The 22,130-nt window shown below is 59.2% G+C and overlaps 1 protein-coding gene across 3 annotated transcripts in view; it reads right to left on the reverse strand.

Moving 5' to 3' along the window:
- Nucleotides 1-355: 355 nt before the first annotated feature.
- The window catches only part of RAP1GAP (RAP1 GTPase activating protein), a 117,044-nt gene continuing 95,269 nt past the window's right edge, over nucleotides 356-22,130 (reverse strand). For all 3 annotated transcript variants that reach the window (XM_067567001.1, XM_067566999.1, XM_067566998.1), the window contains 11 exons: nucleotides 21,347-21,418; nucleotides 20,708-20,794; nucleotides 20,090-20,230; nucleotides 14,006-14,137; nucleotides 10,908-10,985; nucleotides 8,701-8,810; nucleotides 7,793-7,906; nucleotides 7,096-7,219; nucleotides 6,690-6,789; nucleotides 5,146-5,249; nucleotides 356-2,792 (listed from right to left, as the gene is read on the reverse strand). In XM_067567001.1, coding sequence (XP_067423102.1) covers nucleotides 2,640-2,792; nucleotides 5,146-5,249; nucleotides 6,690-6,789; nucleotides 7,096-7,219; nucleotides 7,793-7,906; nucleotides 8,701-8,810; nucleotides 10,908-10,985; nucleotides 14,006-14,137; nucleotides 20,090-20,230; nucleotides 20,708-20,794; nucleotides 21,347-21,418 — 1,215 coding nt within the window. In that variant the 3' untranslated portion in view covers nucleotides 356-2,639. The remainder of the gene's footprint in view (nucleotides 2,793-5,145; nucleotides 5,250-6,689; nucleotides 6,790-7,095; nucleotides 7,220-7,792; nucleotides 7,907-8,700; nucleotides 8,811-10,907; nucleotides 10,986-14,005; nucleotides 14,138-20,089; nucleotides 20,231-20,707; nucleotides 20,795-21,346; nucleotides 21,419-22,130) is intronic.

The raw sequence follows: 22,130 nt of genomic DNA on the forward strand, positions 1-22,130 counted from the left end.
TGGCTCTGGGCCAAGGTGCCACAGCTCTGCCACCAAAATCAGTGGCCACATTAAAAACATTAGCTTTGATCTGCACCAGTTTCATGCTGTGAGGCATGGGGCGTGACGCTGCCTTGTGGCATGAGAGGCTGGTTGGGATTTACCCCATCAGTGCTGAGATCCTTGCCTGCAAGATACTCAAGACATGCAAAGTAATCGTCCCTAGCCGGGAGGGCCAGGGCTCTGGCCACTTTGGCTGTCGGTCTCGCCGCCGGCTCCCTCCCTCCCCCCCCCCCCAGAGCTGCACAGGGTTTTCGTTTTATTTCCCAGCCTGTATAGCTTAAGAGGCATCTTTGCAAAGAGTGTCGTCTTACAATAGCGATAAATAGACCTTTATTTTATACATATGTCACCAGAAACACAAACACAATCTTGGATTTTAAAAAAATTAGTGTCGGACCATTAATTCAGAATCGGACTCAAAACATTTTATGCCTCTTCAAAAAATGAATACAACACAGACATAAACTAACCCTGCCTGTCCACAGACTAGTTATATTACACAAACAGTAGGCAGTTTAAAATTAAATACATACACGTCATGGAGTTGTACCGTCCTGCTGGCAGAGAATGCCATTGTGATTGTTTTTACAATGTGCGGTGCTGCCCCGACACTAAAACAGACCCTCGGCTGCATCCCAAAGAGCTAATGGACCCAACGCTGCGTGTAGTGCTGGCGGTCCGTGTGGTGTCCATGGCGCTGTACTGGTGAGCAGCGTGGCGCCGCTGTGTGCTTTGTGAACCCAATCCGGCCTAGTGGCCAGCACCCTGCGCAGTGGCCTACAGGAGGTTAATGGTACAGCGGGCAGAAGTTTCCCACAAAAATCTTTCCATCTCTTCAACAAAAAAGGTATTTTTCTGCAAAACGATTTTTTTTGGTGGAAAATTTGTGTTTTGGTTGATAATTCCCCCCAGCCCAGTGCTGGGTGGCCATGGCTGGTTTCAGACACTCCTGGCACCCCTGTGTCATCTGGCTCAAAATGTTCCAGTCTTTTAATGAAAAACAAAAAGTGGACCATTGCTGGGTTACAATATTTTCACCAACCCTTGGCCATGTTGCCAGAGAGGTGGTTGGGAAAGCCACCCTCTGGGAGCTCTGATGCCTTTTGTCATCAAAAAACAAAACAAAAACAAAGGGCCGGAAGTTTATTTTGGGAAAAAATTAATTAAAAAAAAAAATCCCTGCAAAAAAACTACTTGGCTTTCCCCCGCCTCTGGGCACACCTGCCAGCTACTGTAACAGCGTGCCGCCTCGGCTCTGTCCTGGGGGGGTGCCGTTTGGGCTGGGGCTGTGCAAACTTCGGGCTGGCTGGCTGGGTGCTAGCCACAGCCCGTGCCCATCCCAAGGACATCGTGGGGCTGCAATGGGGCTCCTAGAGATTGTCGATGCACCGTGACGGTTTGGGATAATGTGCTCTAAGGTAGCCAGGCTGTTGCCAGTCCTGGTTCAGACACTCTGATTCCACCCCCCCACCAGGCCAGGGTGACCCGGCCCGGCCCTGCCAGCCACATCCCACAGGCGGGCCTGCGTGAAGCTCAGTACAGCCGAGCTCCTTGACAGCGGGTCGGGAGGGAGCCTAGCTGAAGCCCTGCCCCAGATGGCAGGCTCTGGCGGGCCACCTCCCCAAGGCCATCGCATGCCCCACCCTGCTGGAAAGGCTGCAGCCCTGTGTTACCAGGGCATGGCGCTAGCAGCAAAGGACGCTGAAGGCTCTTGGCTGGTGTCCCACAGCATCGAGGCGCCCCAGCTTTCGCCCCTCAGTGGCCAGGCCCCTCACAGCAAACCCACTGAGGCATGCAGAGATTGGGGGGGGAGGGAAGCCAGCCACCCTCTGACAGGGCAGTGCTATTCCAGGCCTGGCCCCTTCCTCCGCACCAGGGCAGTGGCCCAGCTTCACAGCTGCTGTTCGAGGCCATGCAAGGTGGCAGTGTACAGGTGTGTGTGGGGCGTACGCACTCTGCCATTGGCACTGCCACTGATGCCCACATGCCTGCAGCTCAGCCGGCTGGCAGCGGAGGGCGGGAGGAATGGCTCCTCCCTAGCCATGACGCTGAGCTGATTCCCGGGCACCCTTCACCCTACGTGCCATCTCTGTGCCACCCTCCCTTAGCAGAGCCACCCCAGCCCAGGAGCCCACGAGCTTTCCTTTGCAAGGGTGGGTGAGTGAGGCTCTGGGAGATGAGACAGGCCAAGGGAGCCCGCATGGGGAGAATGGGAGCCCCGCTGCCCCAGCAGAGGTGGGGGCTGCCTGGGGTGATTGTCCCGGTGCGGGGGAGGCGCTGGGTGCTAACGTGCCATGGCATCATTAATGGCAGCTGGTGCCGGAGTACAAATGACTTCTCCTTCAAGGCCTGGCAGGTGCCCCAAGCTGAAGCATGTCTGTGGGTCCGAGGGCGAGGTCTGGGCACGGCCCATCAGCGAAGTGCAGAGTGGGCCAAGCGGGTGGGCTGGGGATGGTGCGGGGGCCATGACAGGAGGACTGCGGGGGCACGGCCATGGGAACCTGTTGGCAGCTTGTGGGAGGCTGTGGGTGCGGGCAGGTGGCCTGATGCCCCCTGGCCTTGCGTCAGGCTCCTTCCCCGCCTGCCAGCTGCAGCTTTCAGGAAGCCAGCGCCTGGTAGTGATGAGGGAATGGAGGGAGCCGAGTCCAGCTGCCAGGGCCCCGGCTTCTCAGGCCAGCTGTGCCGATGGGGCAGTCGACAAAGCCTGAGGCTCCCTGAGATCCTCCAGCTTGTGCTTCTTCGGGGGGGTGCTGCAGGGGAAGGGGAGCGGGTTAGGGCGAGGGGCTGAACACAGGCCCTGAGAATCCCTCATCTCCTCCAGGGGGGAACCATGGGGTCAGGATAGAGGGGCCGGCGGGCGGGCATGGGGAAACACAATCCAGGCCGCAAGACCGGGGGAGACCTCAGCCCGCTAACCAACAGGGGCAGGGACCCCACAAATTACCCATCTGCCAGCTGAGCTTGGGGTGCTGATGGTGGCAGGACACAGTGCCTGGCAGTTCCTGTGCCCCGGAGAGAGCTTTGCCTCCTGGGCACAGCGTAGAGCATGTGCCAGCCACGCCTTCGGGTGGGGTGGGGCTGTGAGGATTCAGGGCAGTGAGGGGGGATTTCTCACCCTCCCAGTACCAACTGGTGGCTGTGACAGGTGCAATGGGGGATTCCCCCCCTACAGGGGGCCTGGCGGCCCCTCACCCAGGGCATGGGGCGACCTCTAGGAGCATCAAGGAAGCAATGCTGAGAACCCACAGGAAGTGGCGGGCGGAATCCCCGCTGCCCGCTGTCGCCTCCTGCTGCCTATTCATGGACATGGCAGGTGGCAGGTCTGGGGCAGGCCCAGAGCTCTGCCCGGCACAGAGGCAGGGGCAGCTCAGCGCTGGCGCAGCAGTTCTGGGGCAGGCTGCTGATGTGGCACAAAGCAGGTGCCCAAAGCCCCTGGGCCTACCTAGCGCCAGCAGCCAGCCCACGGCGGGGCCTGAATCCCAGAGGAGGCATTCGTCCTTCCAGCCGGGGAGTAGCCTCACTGGGAGAGGGAGAGCTCTGCGCAGTGCCCCCCCAACCATCCCCCTAGACTCTGGCAAAGCCCTGCCTCCCCTCCCATGAACCATCCCCCGGGCTCCAGCAAAGCCCTGTCCTCCCCCAACCCTCCTAGTAACCATCCCGCCCCAGGCTCTGGTAAAGCCCTGCCCTGCCCATAACCATCTCCCCAGGCTCCAGCAAAGCCCTGCTCCCCCATTCATCCCACCCCCCCAGGCTCCAGCAAAGCAGGAAGCAGGTGCTGACCTTCGGGGATGCACGCCCATGGAGACTGGTGTGGGGCTAGCAGCTCTGCACGGACAGACACACAGAAAGGGGGCGTTACCCACAACACCAGGGTCACAAACTAAACCACTTGCGGGCCTTAAACCCCACAGAGGTGGCATCCATCTGGTCCCCCCTTTGCTGCAGCTTCAGCCCAGCCACAGAAGGGTTAAATAGTTCTTGCATCCAGCCAGCCCCAGGGGCTGTTCCCAGCCCCACCCGGCCCAGGGGTTTTTTGCCCCTTGCCCTGCTCGCAGGGCCTGCAGCACTCGGTGCCCCTGGCTAACGTGGCCCATGCTGCCCAACGGCCCAGGCCTGACACCAGGCGAGCGGACGGGGCACACAGAGATCCGCAGGCAGATCTGGAATTGGTGCGCCATTAGCAGCATTTGAAACCACCTCTTTCGGGTGCAGCCTCGCACTGGGCTCCCTAACCCAGGCATGGCGAAGGTTCTGGGCCGAACATTGGCCCCAGGGGATTTGGACAACATCCATCCTCTGGGTGCCAAGCATTGTCCGCCGGTGCCGCTCCAGGCCACCAACAGCTGGTGGATCTTCGTGGCTGTGAGCAGCATGCCAGGATCTCGGCAGCCAGCAGGCGCTGGAGCCCCCAGCCAGCCACACGCTCAGGCTCTCCGAGCTGTGCCAGGGAGTTTTATGGGCAGGATGCCGGGAGCTCGGCCCTATTGTCGCTCCCTTTGCAGCCAGTGGAGCTAGCCACCACTGGGGTGGGGGCATTTGGTCCCTGCTGAACACTTGGGTGAATCCCACTGCACACAACAAAGTGCTGGGGGACAGATTCCAGCCCCCCACACCTCTTCTGCTGCTGCTGGCTGGTGCAGGGGTGACAGAGGGCTGACAGCGTCCTGTACAGCCTGTTTCTGGGTGTGCAGCGTGGCATGAAGGGAGAGCGGCCACAATGCCCCAGCGGTGACTAGCCGGGGAGGCCACCCAGAACTGGGGCACACAGGGCAGCGCCCCATGTTCAGCGGCCTGCCAGAGACAGCCCAAGAATTGGCCCACTATGTGCCAGGCTCTCACGTGGGACCTGCAGCGCCCCCGTCTCTGGGGACCAGCTCTGTGCATGAGGGGAATGACTGCGGCTTCTCTTCTGCAAAGCCCCGTGGTGTCAAGGGGCTGAGTAGGGAGGGCTCCTGGGGTGGCACTGGAGTCCCCCCAACCCTCTTCCTCTGCAGGGCAGTGATTCTGGACAGATCCCATCCCGCGTCTCAGCCTTGGCACTTAAACTCCCAGTGGGGGCCCCGGTCGCCCTTCGCCATCCCCTGCCCATCCCAGCACACTCACCAGGTGGGGCGTGTGCTGCTCAGATCTCTCCAGCTGGATTTTGATCTCCGGACAGGTGGGGTCCTCAGGTTTCCTGGCGTCCGGCTGGGGCGACTGAGAGGGGCCTGGAAGGGAGAGTCAGATGGGAATGGGAGAAGGCAGCAGAGACGCAAGCTCCCAGTGGGGGCATGAGAACTTAATGCCCGATGCTTAATAGCCTGAGACCTGGTGCACAGGCAAGCGGGTGGGGAGGGGATGACGCAGGGGCTTGATTCCCACCATTCGTCCCATGCCAGAGCTTGGGCAGAAGTTGGGGAGGGAACGGGGGCTTTGAGCACTCCCCATCTAAGGGGCCACGCAGAGGCCTGCAGGCACCCAGTGTAAGTTACAGCCCCCTTGGGGCTGCTCTAACTTATGCCTGACTTCCCAGAGTCCTCTGGGGAGCAGAGAATAGCTGCAGGGCACAGCCTGATCCACACTGATGGGCCTCCTACTCTGGGGGGGCCGGAAGCAGGGGGGGGGTGCAGAGGTCTCACACCAGCTTTGCACAGCGGGATTCACAGGGAGCCATTTCTGCTCCCTTTTAAGGCCGTTTGATGCTTCCTGAGAGGCACAAAGGAACCTGCTACACTGAAGTGAAACCCATGCGCGTCACGTTAGTAGCTGGTTGCATGGTGTGCTGAGCTGCGCAATCTCCAGCAGCACTCGAGATTCCAGAGCTCTGCCTTCCCTCCTCCTCCCCCCGGCCCCGGCACCCTGCAGGCAGCAGAGCCCTAGGCGTGGGTGCCGGCTCTCTGCCTGCTGTCATTCCAGCTGGCAGTAGAGAGATTTCCCGGCCACCTTGAAAGTTTTAACCCTGGTAGTTATTTTCCTGATGTTACAGTTCCCTGAGGCACCACTCCCCAAACTGAGTGCATGCCCCCCCCCCATCAGTGCAGCCTAGTGGACAGCACGCTGGATCGGGAGTCAAGGGAGCGGGGGTCTAGTTCTAGCTCTGCCAGTGGCCTGCTGTGTGATCTTGGGAAAGTCCCTGTGCCTCAGTTTCCCCAGCTGTAAAATGGAGAATTCAGTCTCACTTGCCAGCAGCATGTGAGCGTCCAAGTGCTTTGACACGTAGTGATTAAAAGTGTTATATGAGAGCAAGGATTGTTTTCGGCTCGCCCACCAACCAGCTGTGATGTCAGGCTGACACACACGCGGTCTTGCCCATCCCCCGAGCCGTTCAATGGAAAGGCAGGTGTGCAGCTCTCACACGGCCGCACGGGCAAACACAGAAGCCTCAGTTGCTCCCGTGGGGGTGCTGCGCCAGCTGGTGTGGCCTGGTGCTTGGTGCAGCGTGTGAACAGGCGTTAAATAAGGAAGGGGGGGCACTCAGCTCCCCTTCCTGCCTTAGCTGGAGTGCAGAGCAGGGTGATGGGAGCCCCCCCGCTGGCAGATACAGCAGGTCTCTGGCAGAGGCTGGGCTCCCCGCCCTTGTCTGAGGGGCTGGGAGAGGCAGCGCCCCACGGGAAAAGGCACAGAGGCAAGGAGGGGGCAGGTGGCAGTGCCAGGGTGGCACCGGGTACCTGGAGAGCTCCCCCCGCTGGCAGTGCTGAGGCTGTCGTCCAGCCAGGTGCTGTAGATGAAGGAGTCTCGCTGGTGGGGCGTCCCCGAGGACTGGCTCGCCTGCAGGGCACACAAAAGAGGGCGGGCAGACAGTGAGGCAGGGGCTCCTTAGCTGGCGAGCTCCTGAACCGTGGCCAGCCTGGGAGACTCACGGCCCCCCCATGCTGCCCCCACCTGCCCCTGCTGAGAGGGACCTCCCTCCCCAGGGGACAGGCTCCGTGGCTTCAGCCCCCCCTTCAGTGCCCCCACGGCCAGCAGGCACCAAGGTTCAGCCAGCCACTGACCCCTCCAGCCCTGGTTTGGGACCAGGAGGGCAGGGAAGGGAGGAGCTGGTGTTCCAAGCCTCCCCCCCCCACACCCAGGGACCACGCCTGTGTCGTCATCGTCAATGCCCTCGGTCTCCTCCACCATGCTGCCGAAACTGCTGGCGCTGGATGAGGAGTGGGAGAAATCCTGCAGCACCTCAGGCCTCTGCACCGCCGGCGCCTCCCTGCAGAGACAGGGCAGTGACACCCCGGGCAGCACCCGCCACAGTCCCCCCGCAGAGACAGGGCAATGAGAGCCTGAGCAGCACCCCCCCACGTTCCCTCCACAGAGACAGGGGAGTGAGACCCTGCACCCCTCAACATGTCCCATCCCTCTCCCTCCCCCAGGCATGGAGAGACAGGGCACTGAGACCCCTCACTGGGTGCCCACGGGCAGCCTGTCCCCCTGCCCCTCAGTGCCCAGAGCCTGGTGTGCAGCGCTGTGAGATCTGTGCTGCCGGCCCAACCCTGCAGTGGCGCCCTCAGCTCTGGACAGGCATTTTTAGAGCTGAGCAAATTAGTGAGATCAAATAAAAACGACCCTCTGCCCCCGCGCCCAGCACCCGTCTCGGGAAATGCTCTGGAAGCTTTTGCCAACATGTATTTCACCCTCTGCCCAGCGGGTCCAGGGAACCCAACTTCCACTCCCCAGGGCTGAGGCTGTTCTCAGGGCGGCTGCGCCCTGTCCAGATCCCAGGAGATGAATGACCCAGCCACAGCCCGACTCCGCGAGGCACCCTGGCTAGGGAGGAACGCACCTGTTCTTCGTGGTGGGCATCTCTGGAGAGCTCTGATTGGACGAGTTCTCCGACTTGGGCTCCTGGGACACGTGGCCGCTGTCGGGCGTCTTCTGGGGGCCCGTTGGGCTCTCCCTGTGAGACACACACCAGGGAGACGCTCGAGCCACACCCACTGCTGGGCAGCTCTCAGCTGCCTGTGGGCCTCAGATGGCCCTTCTGGAGGGAGCTGAGGTCTTGCACCCCATAGCATGCCAGGGCCAGTTCTGGGTTGGCATCCCTGCCCTGAAGCCTGGGCTCCCCTGGGCACAGTGTGACCCCCCCGGAACAGACAGGCTGCCTGGGCCTGGCAGTGGGAGTTACCCCTGCATGGCCCGGGTGGGCCCAGCAGCATCCCTGCTCCCTCAAGGTTTGAGCCGTGCAGTGCCACGGCTGGCAGATCACGGGGACACCCTCTGACCAGCTCCAGAGAAGGAGCTTGCAGGTATCTTGTCACTCCAGGGAAGCTGCCCTCCTGGGGTGAGCATATGCCCCGACCTCGGGCTGCCTGACCCCCGCGCCTGCCCGCCCTTCACCGGCATGTCTGCTGGGAGCAGCCTGGTGAAACGGAGCCACATGGCGAGATGCCACGGAGGAGACTCTCTGTGCTCACTGGGGGCCCCTCCTGCCGGACACATGGCGATCTCTCGCCTTGGGGCTCAGCCCTGGCAGTGGGGCGCTGTGCTTCCCTGCCACCGCTGTGCCGTCGCTGCCTCCCACTGGCACAGGCGCAACTCCTGGGCAGGGCAGGTGGGGACCAGCTGTCTTGTCCGGGGCAAGGAGGTTGGATGGAGGTGGGTGCTGCTCCTTCTCTGGACAGGAGAAATGCCAACCCTGGCAGGCCACGGCAGTCCTGCTACCCCCACCTCCCCCCACCTGGCCTCACCCACCTTTTCTCCTGCACCTCCTGGATGTTCTCGATGCCTATGGCGCTGCTCCGCCGGGAGCTGAAGGGGCCTGATTTCTTCCGTGTCGGACTCTTCCCAGGAACAATCAGCGACTGGAAAAGGTTTGATCCCATCAGCAGGAGATACCGGGGCGGCCAGTCCCCACTCACATACGGGCACCCGCGCTGGGCTGGGTGGGGCGGGTTCAGATTGGACCAGGGCAAAACCAAACCGGAGCTGGAGCCAGCCCAGCTTGAGGCACCCTCTCCCCGAGGGCTGCGCCCCACGGCTCAGCAGGGTGCCCTGGTTACTGCTCACAGACCTCTATCGTGAGGGCAGCCCTCGTATCTGAGTTTCAACGCCACCAGCGGCCCCCGCTCCTCCTCCAGCTGGGTCCCCCCTGGACTTGAAGCAGAGAGCCAGGGGCCAGGTGGGGGAAGGAATTCAGCAATGGCTCTGCGCCATCATGGGGTGCCAGTTGCCAGGCTCTGGGCAGGGACTGTGGCTGATGGGGCCTGATGCTATGGGGGAGTGAACATCCTCTGCTCCGTCTGCCCTGTGGGAGAATGCCCCACATCCTAGTGCATCGGGCTCTGGGTCAGGCTGCCTCCCACACTGCTGGGACGTCTGCCCCATCCCAGAGGGGCTGGAGGGGCAGCAGCCAGTGGATAGCGCAGCCCTCAGCCAGGTTCCCTGATGTGGGGAGAGGTGTCTCCAGCACAGCTTGAAGCAGCCCAGCCCTTTGCAGAGTCTTGTAGTGAAGCCCTGTGAAGAAAGCACCACCCCCCCCCTTTACAGATGAGGAAACTGAGGCACAGCAGGGGGACATGATCCCATGGGAAGTCAGTGACACAGCCAGGAGAGGAACGCAAGCATCTGCACTCCCATGCCCCTTGCTCTAACCACTGGCCTGCACTGCCTGCCAACTCAGGCAGAACCCTGCAGGACGGCTGGCACTGAAGGGTCCCTCCTTGTAACCAGCAACACTGGCTGGGGAGGGTGAGGGGGGGGTGGGAAGAGGGCGGGGGGCCAATGGGGATGGAGGTCAATCATGCAGATTGGAATGGGACAAGCAGAGGGAGGGCAAGCCCAGCCAGGGACCCAGCCAAGTACCCATGAATTCACATTTGCTAACAGATTAAATGAACCCCCACCAAGGTGGACGGGTGGGCGGGAGCCAATGGGAACAGGCAGGGCTGGGCTGCCCAGCTCTCCTCAGACTGGCCTCAGCCGTCTGCCGGCTTCTCAGGCAGAGGATGAGGAGTCTGTGGTGAGCCCCCGCAATCTACGCTGCAGACAGTCCTCTGGAGTCAGCCCATCCCTGGGAGCATGGCCCTGCGACACAGCCCGGCTGCGTAGCGCTACAGGGGGCTGAGCTGTGCTGTGAAAACCTTCCCCGTGGATTGGGGATGCCTCCGCTGTCCTTCCAGGCACTGGGGCGTGGTGGGAAGCCACGGCACCACCAGCATCTTGCTGCAGCCTCACTGCAGAGTGGCCACATTAGCCACTAATAAGTGGAGCTGGCTTGAGCTGTTGCTGGTACCCGCCGGGCCAGGCAAAGCTAAAGCCTCGGCGTGCACATGCCTGGCCATCATATGCGGAGGGAGCCGAGCGAGGGGCTCACGGTCATGCTGCAGTGAGACCAGGTGCAGGCAGCAGAGGACTGGAGGGGAATCGCTCCACTCCACCTCGCAGGCGGAAAGAAAAGGCAAGGCCTGGGCTGCGAGGAGGAGAGGGCAGCTGCAAGGGTTGGACACAGCAGGGGTTAGAAAGCAACAGGAGCCAGGGGCAATGGCGTGGCAATACCCAGCGGGGATGGGGCACTGGCGTGGCAATACCCAGCGGGGGTGGGGCACTGGCGTGGCAATACCCAGCGGGGGTGGGGCACTGGCGTGGCAATACCCAGCGGGGGTGGGGCACTGGTGTGGCAATACCCGGCAGGGGTGGAAGGCAGCAGGCACCAGAGGCTCCCACCCCTAACTCTCCCTACCCGACCCCCTGAACTTCGCTGCAGAGAAGCCGAGCCCCCAGCACCACCCTGCAGCCCCAGAGGCCCGGGCTGGGCTGCCCTGTGTGCCGGGCTGGCAGCAAGGCCCAGCCTGCCCAGGTGCCGGCACGGCAGCTCCCCAGGTCAGCCCACGGCATTCACAGCACTGGCTCCAGAACAAGAGACGGGTGTGGGGAGGGGAGAGAGAGAGAGAGACGTCAACCTCTTCTATGGTTCCTATCCCTATGGCGCTGCCTCGGCGTCCACATCTACTTGGCGCTTTTCCAGGGACAAGCAAGGACTGGCAAGCGGCCAGGGAGAAGCAGAGCGAGAGAGAGATGAGGAAGGGGAGAGAGAGAGAGAGGGAGAAAAAGAGAAGAGAGTCATGCAAACACAATGGCTCCATCATCATAACACAAGCTGGCGAAAAGCTCCCGGAGCGGCCCTGTGAATGTGCTACTGGCGTCACTGGCCTGTGTGGGGATCCCTACTGAGCAGCTGCGGGCGTGGGGTGCTTGATTTGGGGTTGGCAGTTCTCAGGGGCGAGCCCTAGAGGGTGCTGTAGGGCTTGCACAGCAGGGAGAGGAGGGGGGAGAAGCTGGAAAGGGGCTGACTCGCGGGGGGCAGCCTTTGCAGACACAAGTTAACTCCACATCGTACCCTGCCCCAGGCAGGTCAGTCTCTCACAATTGGGGAAACTGAGGCACGGAGAAGGACGTGTTTACACCACAAGTTAGTGTCAGCACCAGGGTTAGGACGCCAGGCTCCTGGCTGGCTCAGAGCTGGCTGAGAGTTAGAGGGTACCAGCCCTGTTTTGCTCCTGTGCCAGTCCACAGCTGGGCACGGTGGGTCCAGTGACCCTATCGATCTTTACCAAAGTACCACTCCTCCCTGAAGCCCAGCCAAGCCTTCCTGGGCACCAGGGGCTCAGCTCTTGCTCTCAGCGACGGGACTGGTGGTGTGGCCTGGGCTTGCCATGGGCGCAGGAGCCAGTGTCGGGGGATTTGCCATGGCTGTGCTCAGTACAGCCGTGGAATGCAGCCCTGCCACGCCATACTCTGGGGGCCTCGATCCTTCTTTGCAGGAGCACACAGACATTTAATTCAAACAAGCCCCCGTCTTCTCACCTCCTTTTGCCCAACGTGCACAGTGACTGGCATGCCCCATGTGTCCCTCAGACCCTGCCTGAGCCAGGGCTGCCACTAGACAGGGGGCAAAGGTGGAGCTGGGTGCTGGAGTTTAAACTGAGCTGTAGCATGCTGCAGTGGCATGGCCGCACGATGGCGCCAGAACCTCAGCGCTTGACAGCTAGCTGGCTCTGACGGCTGATTTCACTCCTCCAGTCTGAAACTCAGGGCAGGGAGTGACACCCACACTTTGCCCTTCCTTGGATCTCCACGAACTTTGCAGGCATCGCTCAATATGCATCACAGCCCCCAATCTCCCGCGGAACAGATGGGGAAATTGAGGCACAGAGTGGGGCAACAACTCGCCCCAGGACATGGAACAAATCAGGGACCGAGCTGGGCAAGGAATCCAGGAGTCCTGACTCCCAGCTCCCCTATTCTAACCACTAGACCACACAGCCTCCTGGGGGGACTTAGTCACACAACGGGGAAGTTTAAAGCTGTGGGGGCCAATGATAAACCTTCCACTGGTTTCACTGGGGCAGGGGCAGTGCCACAGGCCTCGGATGGGCTCAACCCTTCCCCTCACCCCTCCATGGAGACATGCTGCAAACAGCAATGTTCCCATGGAAATAAAGGGCTGCTCCAGGTCCCTGAGGTTGGAGTCAATGGAGGCAGGGAGACAACCCTCTGGCCCCCAAGTATTCCAGCAGGGCCCTCCCGAACCCTCTCTCTGTCCAAGACACACAGGAATTCCCAGCCTGCAACATTTGATTTAAATTGCATGTAAATTTATATGCAAATTAAGTGCAGGCCTTGGGCTCTTGATGGGTTGACAAGGCAGTCCTGGGTGCCACAAAGCCTGGGTCTGATGGAAGAGGTGAGGGCTGCCCTTCCCTTGGCCACGCTCCCTGCCCCCAGGATTCTGTTGGCCAGGATCTGTCTTAACACAGCCGCCTGCGAAGCAGCCCAGAATCCTAGCACGGTGACCAAAGATCCTCCAGCACCTCCCCGGGAAAGCTGCACGGCAGGATCCCACTGCACCCACCTGCCCTGCATGGGAACCGTCACCCAGTGCCCGTCCACCAATGAGGAGAGGGGTCGGACAAGGCCCGTCTGCGGTGCTAGAGCTCTAGCTGCTTCGCACAGACAGGGGAGCAGGTGGGAGGCTGGGAGCGGGTCAGGTGCTGAGGGCGCAGGGGGAGTGGGTGGGACGCTGGGAGTGGGTCAGGGGCGCAGGGGGAGCGCAGGGGTGGGACGCTGGGAGTGGGTCGGGGGCGCAGGGGTGCAGGGGGAGCGCAGGGGTGGGAGGCTGGGACATGGGGGTGCAGAGGGGAGGGGGTGGGAGGCTGGGAGTGGGTCGAGGGTGCAGAGGGGAGGAGGTGGGAGGCTGGGAACAGGTCGGGGGCTGGGGACGCAGGGGGAGCGGGTGGGAGGCTGGAGCACAGGGACGGGGGGTTCGCTGTCACAGTCACTCATGTACCCAGAGACGGACCCCGGGACCCACACATTTTTTTCCCATCCGCAGTAAGGCTGGGCTCCGCGCTGCCTGTTGCCACCCTGCAGGAGGCTGGGAGGAGACTGAGGGGCCCAGGCAGTGAGCAGGGAGGAGTGGGGCGGGGAAGGCAGCAGGGAGCAGGGCCCGAGGAGAATTAAAGCCAGGCACAGGGAGGTGAAGTGAGCAAAGGGGTCCCAGAGGGAGCAGGGACGGGAGATGGGATCAGGAAGGACATGGAGCTGAGGTAGGGCTCAGAGCAGAGGGTGGGTCAGGCCGGGGACAGGGCTCAGAGCCCAATGGGCAGGGCCATATGGGCAGAGCTCACAGCAGGAGGCAGGGCTCAGGGCAGGGACAAGGCCAGAACAAGTTGGGTCAGATGAGCAGGGCTCAAAGCTGGGGGTGGGGCTCAGGGCAGGGGGCAGGATCAAACGTGCAGGGCTCAGAGCAGGGGATGAGGCTCTTGTCAAGGTGGGGTCAGATGCACAGGACTCAGAGCAGGGGTGGGGCTCGGAACGGGGGTCCGATGGGTGGGGCTCAGGGCAGGGGTGGGGTCAGATGGGCGGGGCTCAGAGCAGGGGCGGGGGTCAGATGGGCGGGGCTCAGAGCAGGGGCGGGGTCTGATGGGCGGGGCTCAGAGCAGGGGGGGATCCGATGGGCGGGGCTCAAGGCAGGCGGGGTGGGGAGCGGGACACTCACTATGCCGGCGGTTTTGCCCATGTCTGGGTTGTTGTGGCCGAAGCTGCCGCTGTGGCTGGTGGACACGGTGTTCTGCTTCTTGCTGCTGAGGCCCATGGCATCCATGGATTGGCTGCGGCTGCGGATCACGCGCTGAAAGGGAATTCAGTTGCCATCATGCTCTGCCTGCGTTGCTCCAGCACTGTGCCCCACAGGGTCGCCAGCCCGCAGCTGCTGGCCAGCCCTGGCCCCAAGTGTGGGTTCCCTTGCACGGAGCTGCAGCAGGCTGGAGGAGAGAGCCACCAGGACACGCCCCGCCAGGGGACAAGGAGGGAGCAGTGGGGAGCTGCGTCTGAGACAATGGGCTCTTGACCCTCCACAAATGCCCAACACTTGGCTCCCCCGGACAAAGTGCCGTGTGTGGCGACAGGCGCAGCCAGGCCTGTCATCTGGAGCATGGGCCATGCTGGGTCGGATCGGACCCAAGCCTGCCCCCAGCAATGGAGAGCTCTTCATGCTTCAGAAGGAGGCAAAAGCCCCCTTCCCACTAACACAACTAGCGAGGGTGCAGATGTGGAGCCAGGCGCACCTGCCTGCTGCCTTGAAGCATGAGAATTGATAAGCTGGCTTCTGCCTATGCGAGCAGACACAGGATGACCCCTCTCTGCTCTGACCCCAGCAGCAGGGAGTGCCATGGGCTGACTACTCACCTAGTGGGTCCCCTTGGCTCCCAGAGCGTTGTGTAGGTTGCGCCTGTTTGCCTGCCGTGCGGGTCAGAGGAGGGGGTTTGGGCCCAGGACACTTTCATGGATTGCAGAAACCCCCATGATCGGGGCAGAGAAAAAAGCTGGGGGCAGGTGCGGCCCCCGCAGCTCAGGGAGCAGGAGCAGGCCAGAAGCACTGCCCAGTGGGGCACCATACAGCTGCTCAGCCCCTTTGCAGGTGTCCCCGGGCTGGTTGCCAGCTTGTACATGGGCAGCTGGGAGTTTTATGGCTCACTAACAGCAGGTAGGCGGTGCCCAAGCCCGGGTCCGGCGCCACCCCATCCAAGCAACTCCTGCTCCCAGCCTCGCTCTGGGGTCTGCATTTTCCCAGCCAGAGCTGAAGGATCCCGGATGCTCCAGCTGGGCCGGGCCAGCTCAGCGCTGTGACTGCAGCAGGGCGGAGCTGGCTGTGCCAGGGCTGGCAGATCTGGCCACTTGTCTGGGACTGTATTTAGCTGAAAGGAGCAGGGCAGACGTCAGTTCCCCCTGGGGTGTCCAGAACTTGGACACACAGCCTGGAACCCAGCTCTCGCCTTGTCTCACAGAACAAAACCCCCTCGACAAAGCCAACATGGCTAGTGCTGAGAGCAGGGGCTGGCAGCTCTGGAAGGGATCGTGTTCAATGCTTACAGCAGGGGACAGCTGGAGCCCGACAGCCAGGACTCCTGGGTTCTATTCCCAGCTTGGCCTCCCTGTGTGCCCTTGAACAAGTTACCGAGGCTGGGGTTTTCAAAGGTGTGGAGATCCCCTGGGCACTGGGCACCTAACTCCTTCCACCCCTTCCCACACTGCAGCCATGATCCCTGTGCCCCAATCCCCGCATGTACGAACGACCCACTGCACAGGGCTGTGATCCTTGTGCTGGGACAGGCCAGCTCAGCAACCCAACCTGTGCAGGGAGGGGTCCCCTGGAGGCAGGGCGGGATGGGTGTTCGGGGGAAGAGCACGGCAGCACGGTGGGGGCACAGCACTAGCACTCATCTGCCTGCTGGCTGGTATGAAGGGCTGGGCCTTGTCTCTGCCATCAGGGCAGCCGTGCCCACCACCAGGCTCCTCCCCAGCTCCAATGCTGGGCTTCCGCACAGACCGTGGTGAGTGCCACGCGCCAAGGCATCACACTTTTGGGGGTGCCAGGGCCAGGCAAAGGCGGGTGCTTGACAGCCAGGCTGCCAGGGGTCACAGAGGGGACAGGCATGGGGGGGAGATAATGGGAGTCCTGCCCTGCTGGCTGATACGGGGGCTGCAGATGTGCCAGGCAGAACTGGGAGAGACACTACTCACGGCTAGCCCCTCTCCCTGCCTTGGCTAGGCCTGTGCCCATGCCAGCGAGATGGTGGCACCCCCATCAACCCTACTCAGAGCAGGACAAGGCCTGAAGGGCCGGATCCAGATTCACTCTCCTCCTCAGTGGGTTTATGGCTCCCATGAGAGCTGACATTTCGCTTAGGTCCCTGCGGAGCACATGGACTCACTTCCCTACCCCCATCTGGCCATGCCGTGCTCAGCACTGTGCGCCCGGCAGGTCAGCTTGGCCCCGATGCTGTGAGCCAGCCCCAGGTGCTGTGCAAGTGAATCAGATGCAGAGCAGACTCCTTGTTTTATTATATAAGTGAGATCGAGGTAGAGATAGATTTTTCCTTTACTGTTATGATAATGGTATAGTACTGTTTAGTGTGGCATAAGTGGATTCCATCTTGTTAGTTTCTCGAAGTGAATTCTTTCCTGAAACTTGTACTACTGAACCTAAAAATATCTCGATGAATTCTCTTTGTGTGTGTGAGTGAGGAATGTATGTGCAGGGCATAAAAAGATGCCAACCTAAACTGCTCTGACAACAGAAAGGGGAGTTAAGACACCACTGCTACCCTGACCCGAAAAGCCGAAGAATGCCTATCAACGACCTTAAAGTGCAAATAAATGACCGAATGGTCATGCTTGCAATTAGCTGGTGATTAACAACCATACTGAACCTGGAGGCAGCATGACACAGCAAGGCCCACAGACTTGAGAGCCAGCAAGTTTAAAAGATGGGGTAAGAAGTAAGAACATGGAAACTTTGGATTTCGTTCTGCAATCACCATCTTGGAGCATCGGATTCGCAACCGACAGACCCGGCTCCCTCCTTGTGCCCAGCCTAGTTGGCCACTTGGCTGGCTTGAGCAAATGCATAAAAGGACTGATAATTATATCATACCAGCTTGCAGAACTTCTTGGCTATGAATGTGTGTGTGAATGTGACTGCTTTTTTGATACTCTTACATTTACAATAAACGCAGTGTATTGCCTTGTTCCCCTGAATAAGACCCTGCTAGTCTTTTTTTTTTTTTAAATAAATATAACATTTTGGTGGAGAATTGCAAAAGGGGGACCATAGCAGTATCCCACGATTTTTGTAAAAACTGGTGTGCACACTGCCAGCTTTTGTAAGCCTAGCACTATAGAGAAAGATCCAAAATTTCATTTTTTTTTGTTAACCAGACAAACTGAAGGATATAGGATTTTTGTCACTCTAAAGGGCATAGGAATTTGGGTCTTATTACTGTTGCAGCTAACTCGGAAGAATGTAAGAGTCACTGCTTTAACGCTTGCAATTGTTTGACAACCTCCGAAGGGAACAGGAGTTTGTGCACCTTAACTCTGAAGGATATATAAGAGTTTGGATGTTGTTGTTGCAATCAGCTCTGAAGGATATAGGAGTTACTGTTTTAGCACATAATATTGTTTGGCAACCGTTTTGGCAATACCGTGTCTCTGTTAAACTCTGAAGGACATAGGAGTTTTGACAATACTGTTTCTCTGTTAGACCCTGAAGGACATAGAGGTTTGCAGTAAACATCATACAAGAAACATGTTTAAGAGAAGGCAGCTCAGAGATATCCCTAGAGAGGGTCAGGAAACACAACAGACACTACCCTTTGTTTAAGAAATTACACCTTTTAAACAGATTTTGTAAACGTTCGGGCACAGGCCCTGGACACCAGAGTCACTATCATTTAAGCCGGGATAGAGGTTGGGGTGTGGGTTTCCAGATGCTCTGGCCCACGGACCCCCACTTCCAGATTTGTTGTTGCTGTCTGTACTTTTCTTGGCTTAGGTTTTCCTTCTTCCTCTGCTGCTGCTTCTCTCTGTCTCTCTCTCTCTCTCTTTCTCCCCCTTCCTCCGCCACTTTTTCCTTTTGTTTGGAGAGTTAAGGGTTAAAGCCTCAGTTGGCATGTTGAGGAATGTTGTAGCTGTTAGCCTGTATTTTAAAATGATCTCAGAGGCTAAGGCTAATTGGTTGCTTTTCACTCCCCTCCACCCCCTCCACTTGCACTTCTGTTTTTCTGAAATTTTGATGGAGGAAACTTTGAATGCACTTTGGATGTAAAAAGCTTTTGACAAAGCACAGACTAAAGAAGCTGTGTTGCAAAAATTGCACTTGGTGGCTCATGTTTTACAAGCACAGTATGCCACCTTAAGAAATTAATAATATACGTAAGAATCACCTCAGTAAAAACAGTGACACAGCACCCTGAATAAGAGAATGGAGAGTTTAAGATTACAAAACCATGTGGCCAGTGAAATATTAAAAGCTATGGCATTACTAAGCCAGGAGGGGAGGGGAGCCTCTTGATCAACCTTTGCCTGACCCTGCACCTCTCCCGGATGGATGTGCTGGGATCTGTGTTTCAGGAAAAGACCACTACACTTATTTATGAATGCCCTCATGGGATGGTCACCCACACCTAGAGGGATATTATCCATAATGTTCCACCCATTGTTGATTGTTTTAATATTAATTGCTTATGCCTTGTAATAATGTGCTGTATGTGTTGTGGGATGAGAAAAATGTGTCTTAAATTGAAACCACAAGCTCAGATTGCCTCTCAGCATGTCGCCTTGAGACAATTCTATAAGGTGTGACCTTCGAATTGAAGTGTCAATAGGGGGACAATGTGAGCCATCCCCAGGTGCTGTACAAACGAATCAGATGTAGACTCCTTGTTTTATTGTATACGTGAGATCGAGGTAAATATACATTCTTCCTTTACTGTTATGATAACGGTATAGTACTGTTTAGTGTGGCATAAGTGGGCTCCATCTTGTTAGTTTCTTGACGTGAATTCTTTCCTGAAACTTGTACTATTGAACCTAAAAATATCTCGATGAATTCTCTTTGTGTGTGTGAGTGAGGAATGTATGTGCAGGGCATAAAAAGACGCCAACCTAAACTGCTCTGACAACAGAAAGGGGAGTTAAGACCCACTGCCATCCTAACCCTGAAGGCCGAAGAATGCCTATCAATGACCTTAAAGTGCAAATAAACAACCCTAAAGTACAGCAGGATCCACCTTGAGAACAAACAAAGTACAGACATAAGAGAATATCATGCTTGCAATTAGCTGGTGATTAACAACTATACTGAACCTGGAGACAGCATGACACAGCAAAGCCCACAGACCTATGAGAGCCAGTAACTATAAAAGATGGGGTAAGAACATGGAAACTTTGGATTTCATTCTGCAATCGTCATCTTGGAGCATCGGATTCACAACTGACAGAGGCCCGGCTCCCTCCTCGTGCCCAGCCTAGTTGGCCACTAGGCTGGCTTGAGCAATGCATAAAAGGATTGGTAATTAGATGACACCAGCTTGCAGAACGTCTTGGGTATGAATGTGTGTGTGTGACTGCTTTCTGATACCCTTACATTTACAATAAATGCGGTGTATTGCCCTGTTCTCCTGACTAAGACTCTGCTAGTCTTTTCTAAGTCTAATAATGGGGCCCAGCGCTGTGGGGAACACAGAGGTGCACCTTCTGGGCTGGGTGGACAGGAGCTGGTGCCCCTCCCCTCCCCCCCAGGGGAGACCCAGACAGCGAAAGTGAAGAGCAAACTCATCACCCCAGCCACGCTCAGGCAGCTCTATTCCATGGGGGGGCCCAGCTGGGGCACTGAGCCCGCTGCAGAGATAGACCACAACAGAATGGCAATCCTGTATCTGGCCCTCCCCATCCCCTCCACACGGGGAGCCCCAAGTGCTTCCCAGGGGCTAGTCAGGATCACTGTCCCCCTCTGATAGATGGGGGAACTGAGGCATGGTGGTGGAGTGACTGACTCACAGTCACCAGAGCTGGGAATTGAACCCAGGAGTCCTGCCTCCCAGCCCCTGCCCTAACCATTAGATGCTCCTGCATCGCTCTAAGGGCTAAATATGTGGGTTCCTCCTGCCCTCCAACACAGCAAGCCCAGGTCTTCTGCCTCCTATCCGGTGCCTGAGCTGCCAGGCACCTTCCCAGGCTTCAGCAGTCGCTGGCAGGAGACCTGCCTGCCAGAGCCAGTCCCGCCCTGCCCCCCCCTCACCTTGAAGGACTCGAAGAAGCCTCCGCTGCCCCCGCTGCCGTTCTCCAGCTTATCCTCATCTCCGCCCAGGCCCATCATGGACTGGCTGCTCTCGTGTAGCTCCTCGTACAGCGTCTCCAGCAGAGCTGCCCGCGTGCGCTCCTGCGGCCAGAGGGCAGGGGCATTAGTGGCATGAGAGGGGCTGATAAGGAACGAAGGGGGCAGAGGGCGAGTTGTGATTTGGAGTGCGGGGGGTCTGTGAGTGCCCAGCACTCCCCACAGGCTGCCCAGGAGCGTTTGGCACACGCAGGACCATGTCAGTTGCCGTACCCTGGGCCCCGTCTGCCTATTAACCCCGGCGTAACAGCTGCATGCATGTGCGCAGCGAGGCCCGGCCCTGGCCCCAGAGACAACAATCGAGAGCACCGCCCGGCTCCCAACAAGCCCTACCATGGGCACCGTGCTCCACTGGCTCTCACGGGAACCAGGGTTGGTAGGATCAGGAGACGAGGCCAGAGTGATGTCTGGGGCAATAGGGGAGGGGAGGGCTGGTGCTGGGCACTGTCGGTGGGAGCAAAGGAGATACTAGGTGAAATGCCAGCTCAGAATGCAGCACCTGGCACGTGGCTTCTGCCTCACCTCCAGCTTGGCAAACTTCTCGGCTTTGTAGCAGGCGTACTCAGCATTGATCAGCTTGGTCAGCAGGAACTCCTGGAACTCGGGGCCCTGCAGGAGAGAAACTCCCCATCACCTCTGCCTTCCCCAGGGAAACCAGCTCGGCGGGCAGCCCTCATCAGCCACTAGCCGAGCACCCCCTGCAGTGGGACAGCGTTAGCATGTGGCAGCAAGAAACTCTGCCCTCCTTGGCTCCGCCCTTGGCCCCACCTACCCCAGAGTTCTGGGCATTAGCAGGGTGGAAAAAGCCAGCTGGTGAGACAAGGCAGTAACCAGTAAACTTTGGCTGGCTGCCCAAATCCCTGCACTGAGGCTCCTGCAGCAAACCCTGCCCTGCCCTGGACTCCCAGCCAGTGAGATCGGCACTCGCAATAGAGACCGGAGACCCCTGCACCAGACACGGTCCCAGCCAGACGGGGGTCCTGGCCAGACGGATGAGTGGGAACCGTCCCCCGGCAGCCCCACTCTAACCCCAGCGAGCTCCCTGTATCGGGCGCCTTCCTGGCCTGGGATGTTCTAGCTCCAGCACAGCCCCTCGGGCTACAGCAGGGGCAGCTGGCAGAAGGCCCAATGCCTGTCCGGCCTCGGAGCCCCGCAGCTCACCTTCCTGAAGACAGCTGGGTCAGGCAGTGGGGGGCCAAAGAAAGGCACGTCATCCCGGGCTGTGACGGAGACCTGCAAGACACGGTGCCTTCAGCCCGTGCTTCCAAGCCAGTGGACATGTCTGGACAAGGAAGGGGCCAGACAGTGTGGGGACCCCCCCTCACACTGGGAGTCTCTTTATGCCACCGAGCACGGGGGAGTCACCCACCTGATGGCCAGGAGAGGCGCATCCCTCTGAGTGGCACGCCTGCCCCAGAGCCCCCTGGGGGATGGTCTCACCCCTCCCAGCCCACGCTGCAGCAGTCCGGAGTGTCCTCCCAGCCAGTCCAGACATCGCCACTCCGGCCCCTCTAGCCAGGATGCTATCAGCACCTGCGGACAGCAGGGCCGCACCACAGTTGCCATCTCCCACAGATCACGGACTAGCAGATGGGACTCAGTATGAAACCAGGGCCTAATCCACTTCCAGTCCCACAGAGTGCCCATCGGGTCAGCATCAGCCTGGCTCTGGGTTCAAGCGCCTCACAGCCCCCGGCCTCACGCCCAGCACATCCTTAGGAGGGGCAGTGCTGTCAGGCCTTGTGCTCTGGACAGGACTCATCACAGGGGAGCAGTGATAGCAATACCCATCCTTCCTCCAAGACTCAAAGTGCCCATTAGCCCCAAGGGGAAACCGAGGCACAGAAAGACAGAGTCGGTAGCAGAGCAGGAACAGAACCCAGGAGTCCTGATTCTTGGTCCTCTGCTCTAATCTCAAGACCTCACCCCGCTCCCAGAGCCCAGG

This window comes from Emydura macquarii, unplaced genomic scaffold (assembly GCF_026122565.2).
Source record: "Emydura macquarii macquarii isolate MOO-44397 ecotype Brisbane River unplaced genomic scaffold, CSIRO-AGI_Emac_v2 contig_2768, whole genome shotgun sequence".
NCBI classification, from domain to species: domain Eukaryota; kingdom Metazoa; phylum Chordata; order Testudines; family Chelidae; genus Emydura; species Emydura macquarii.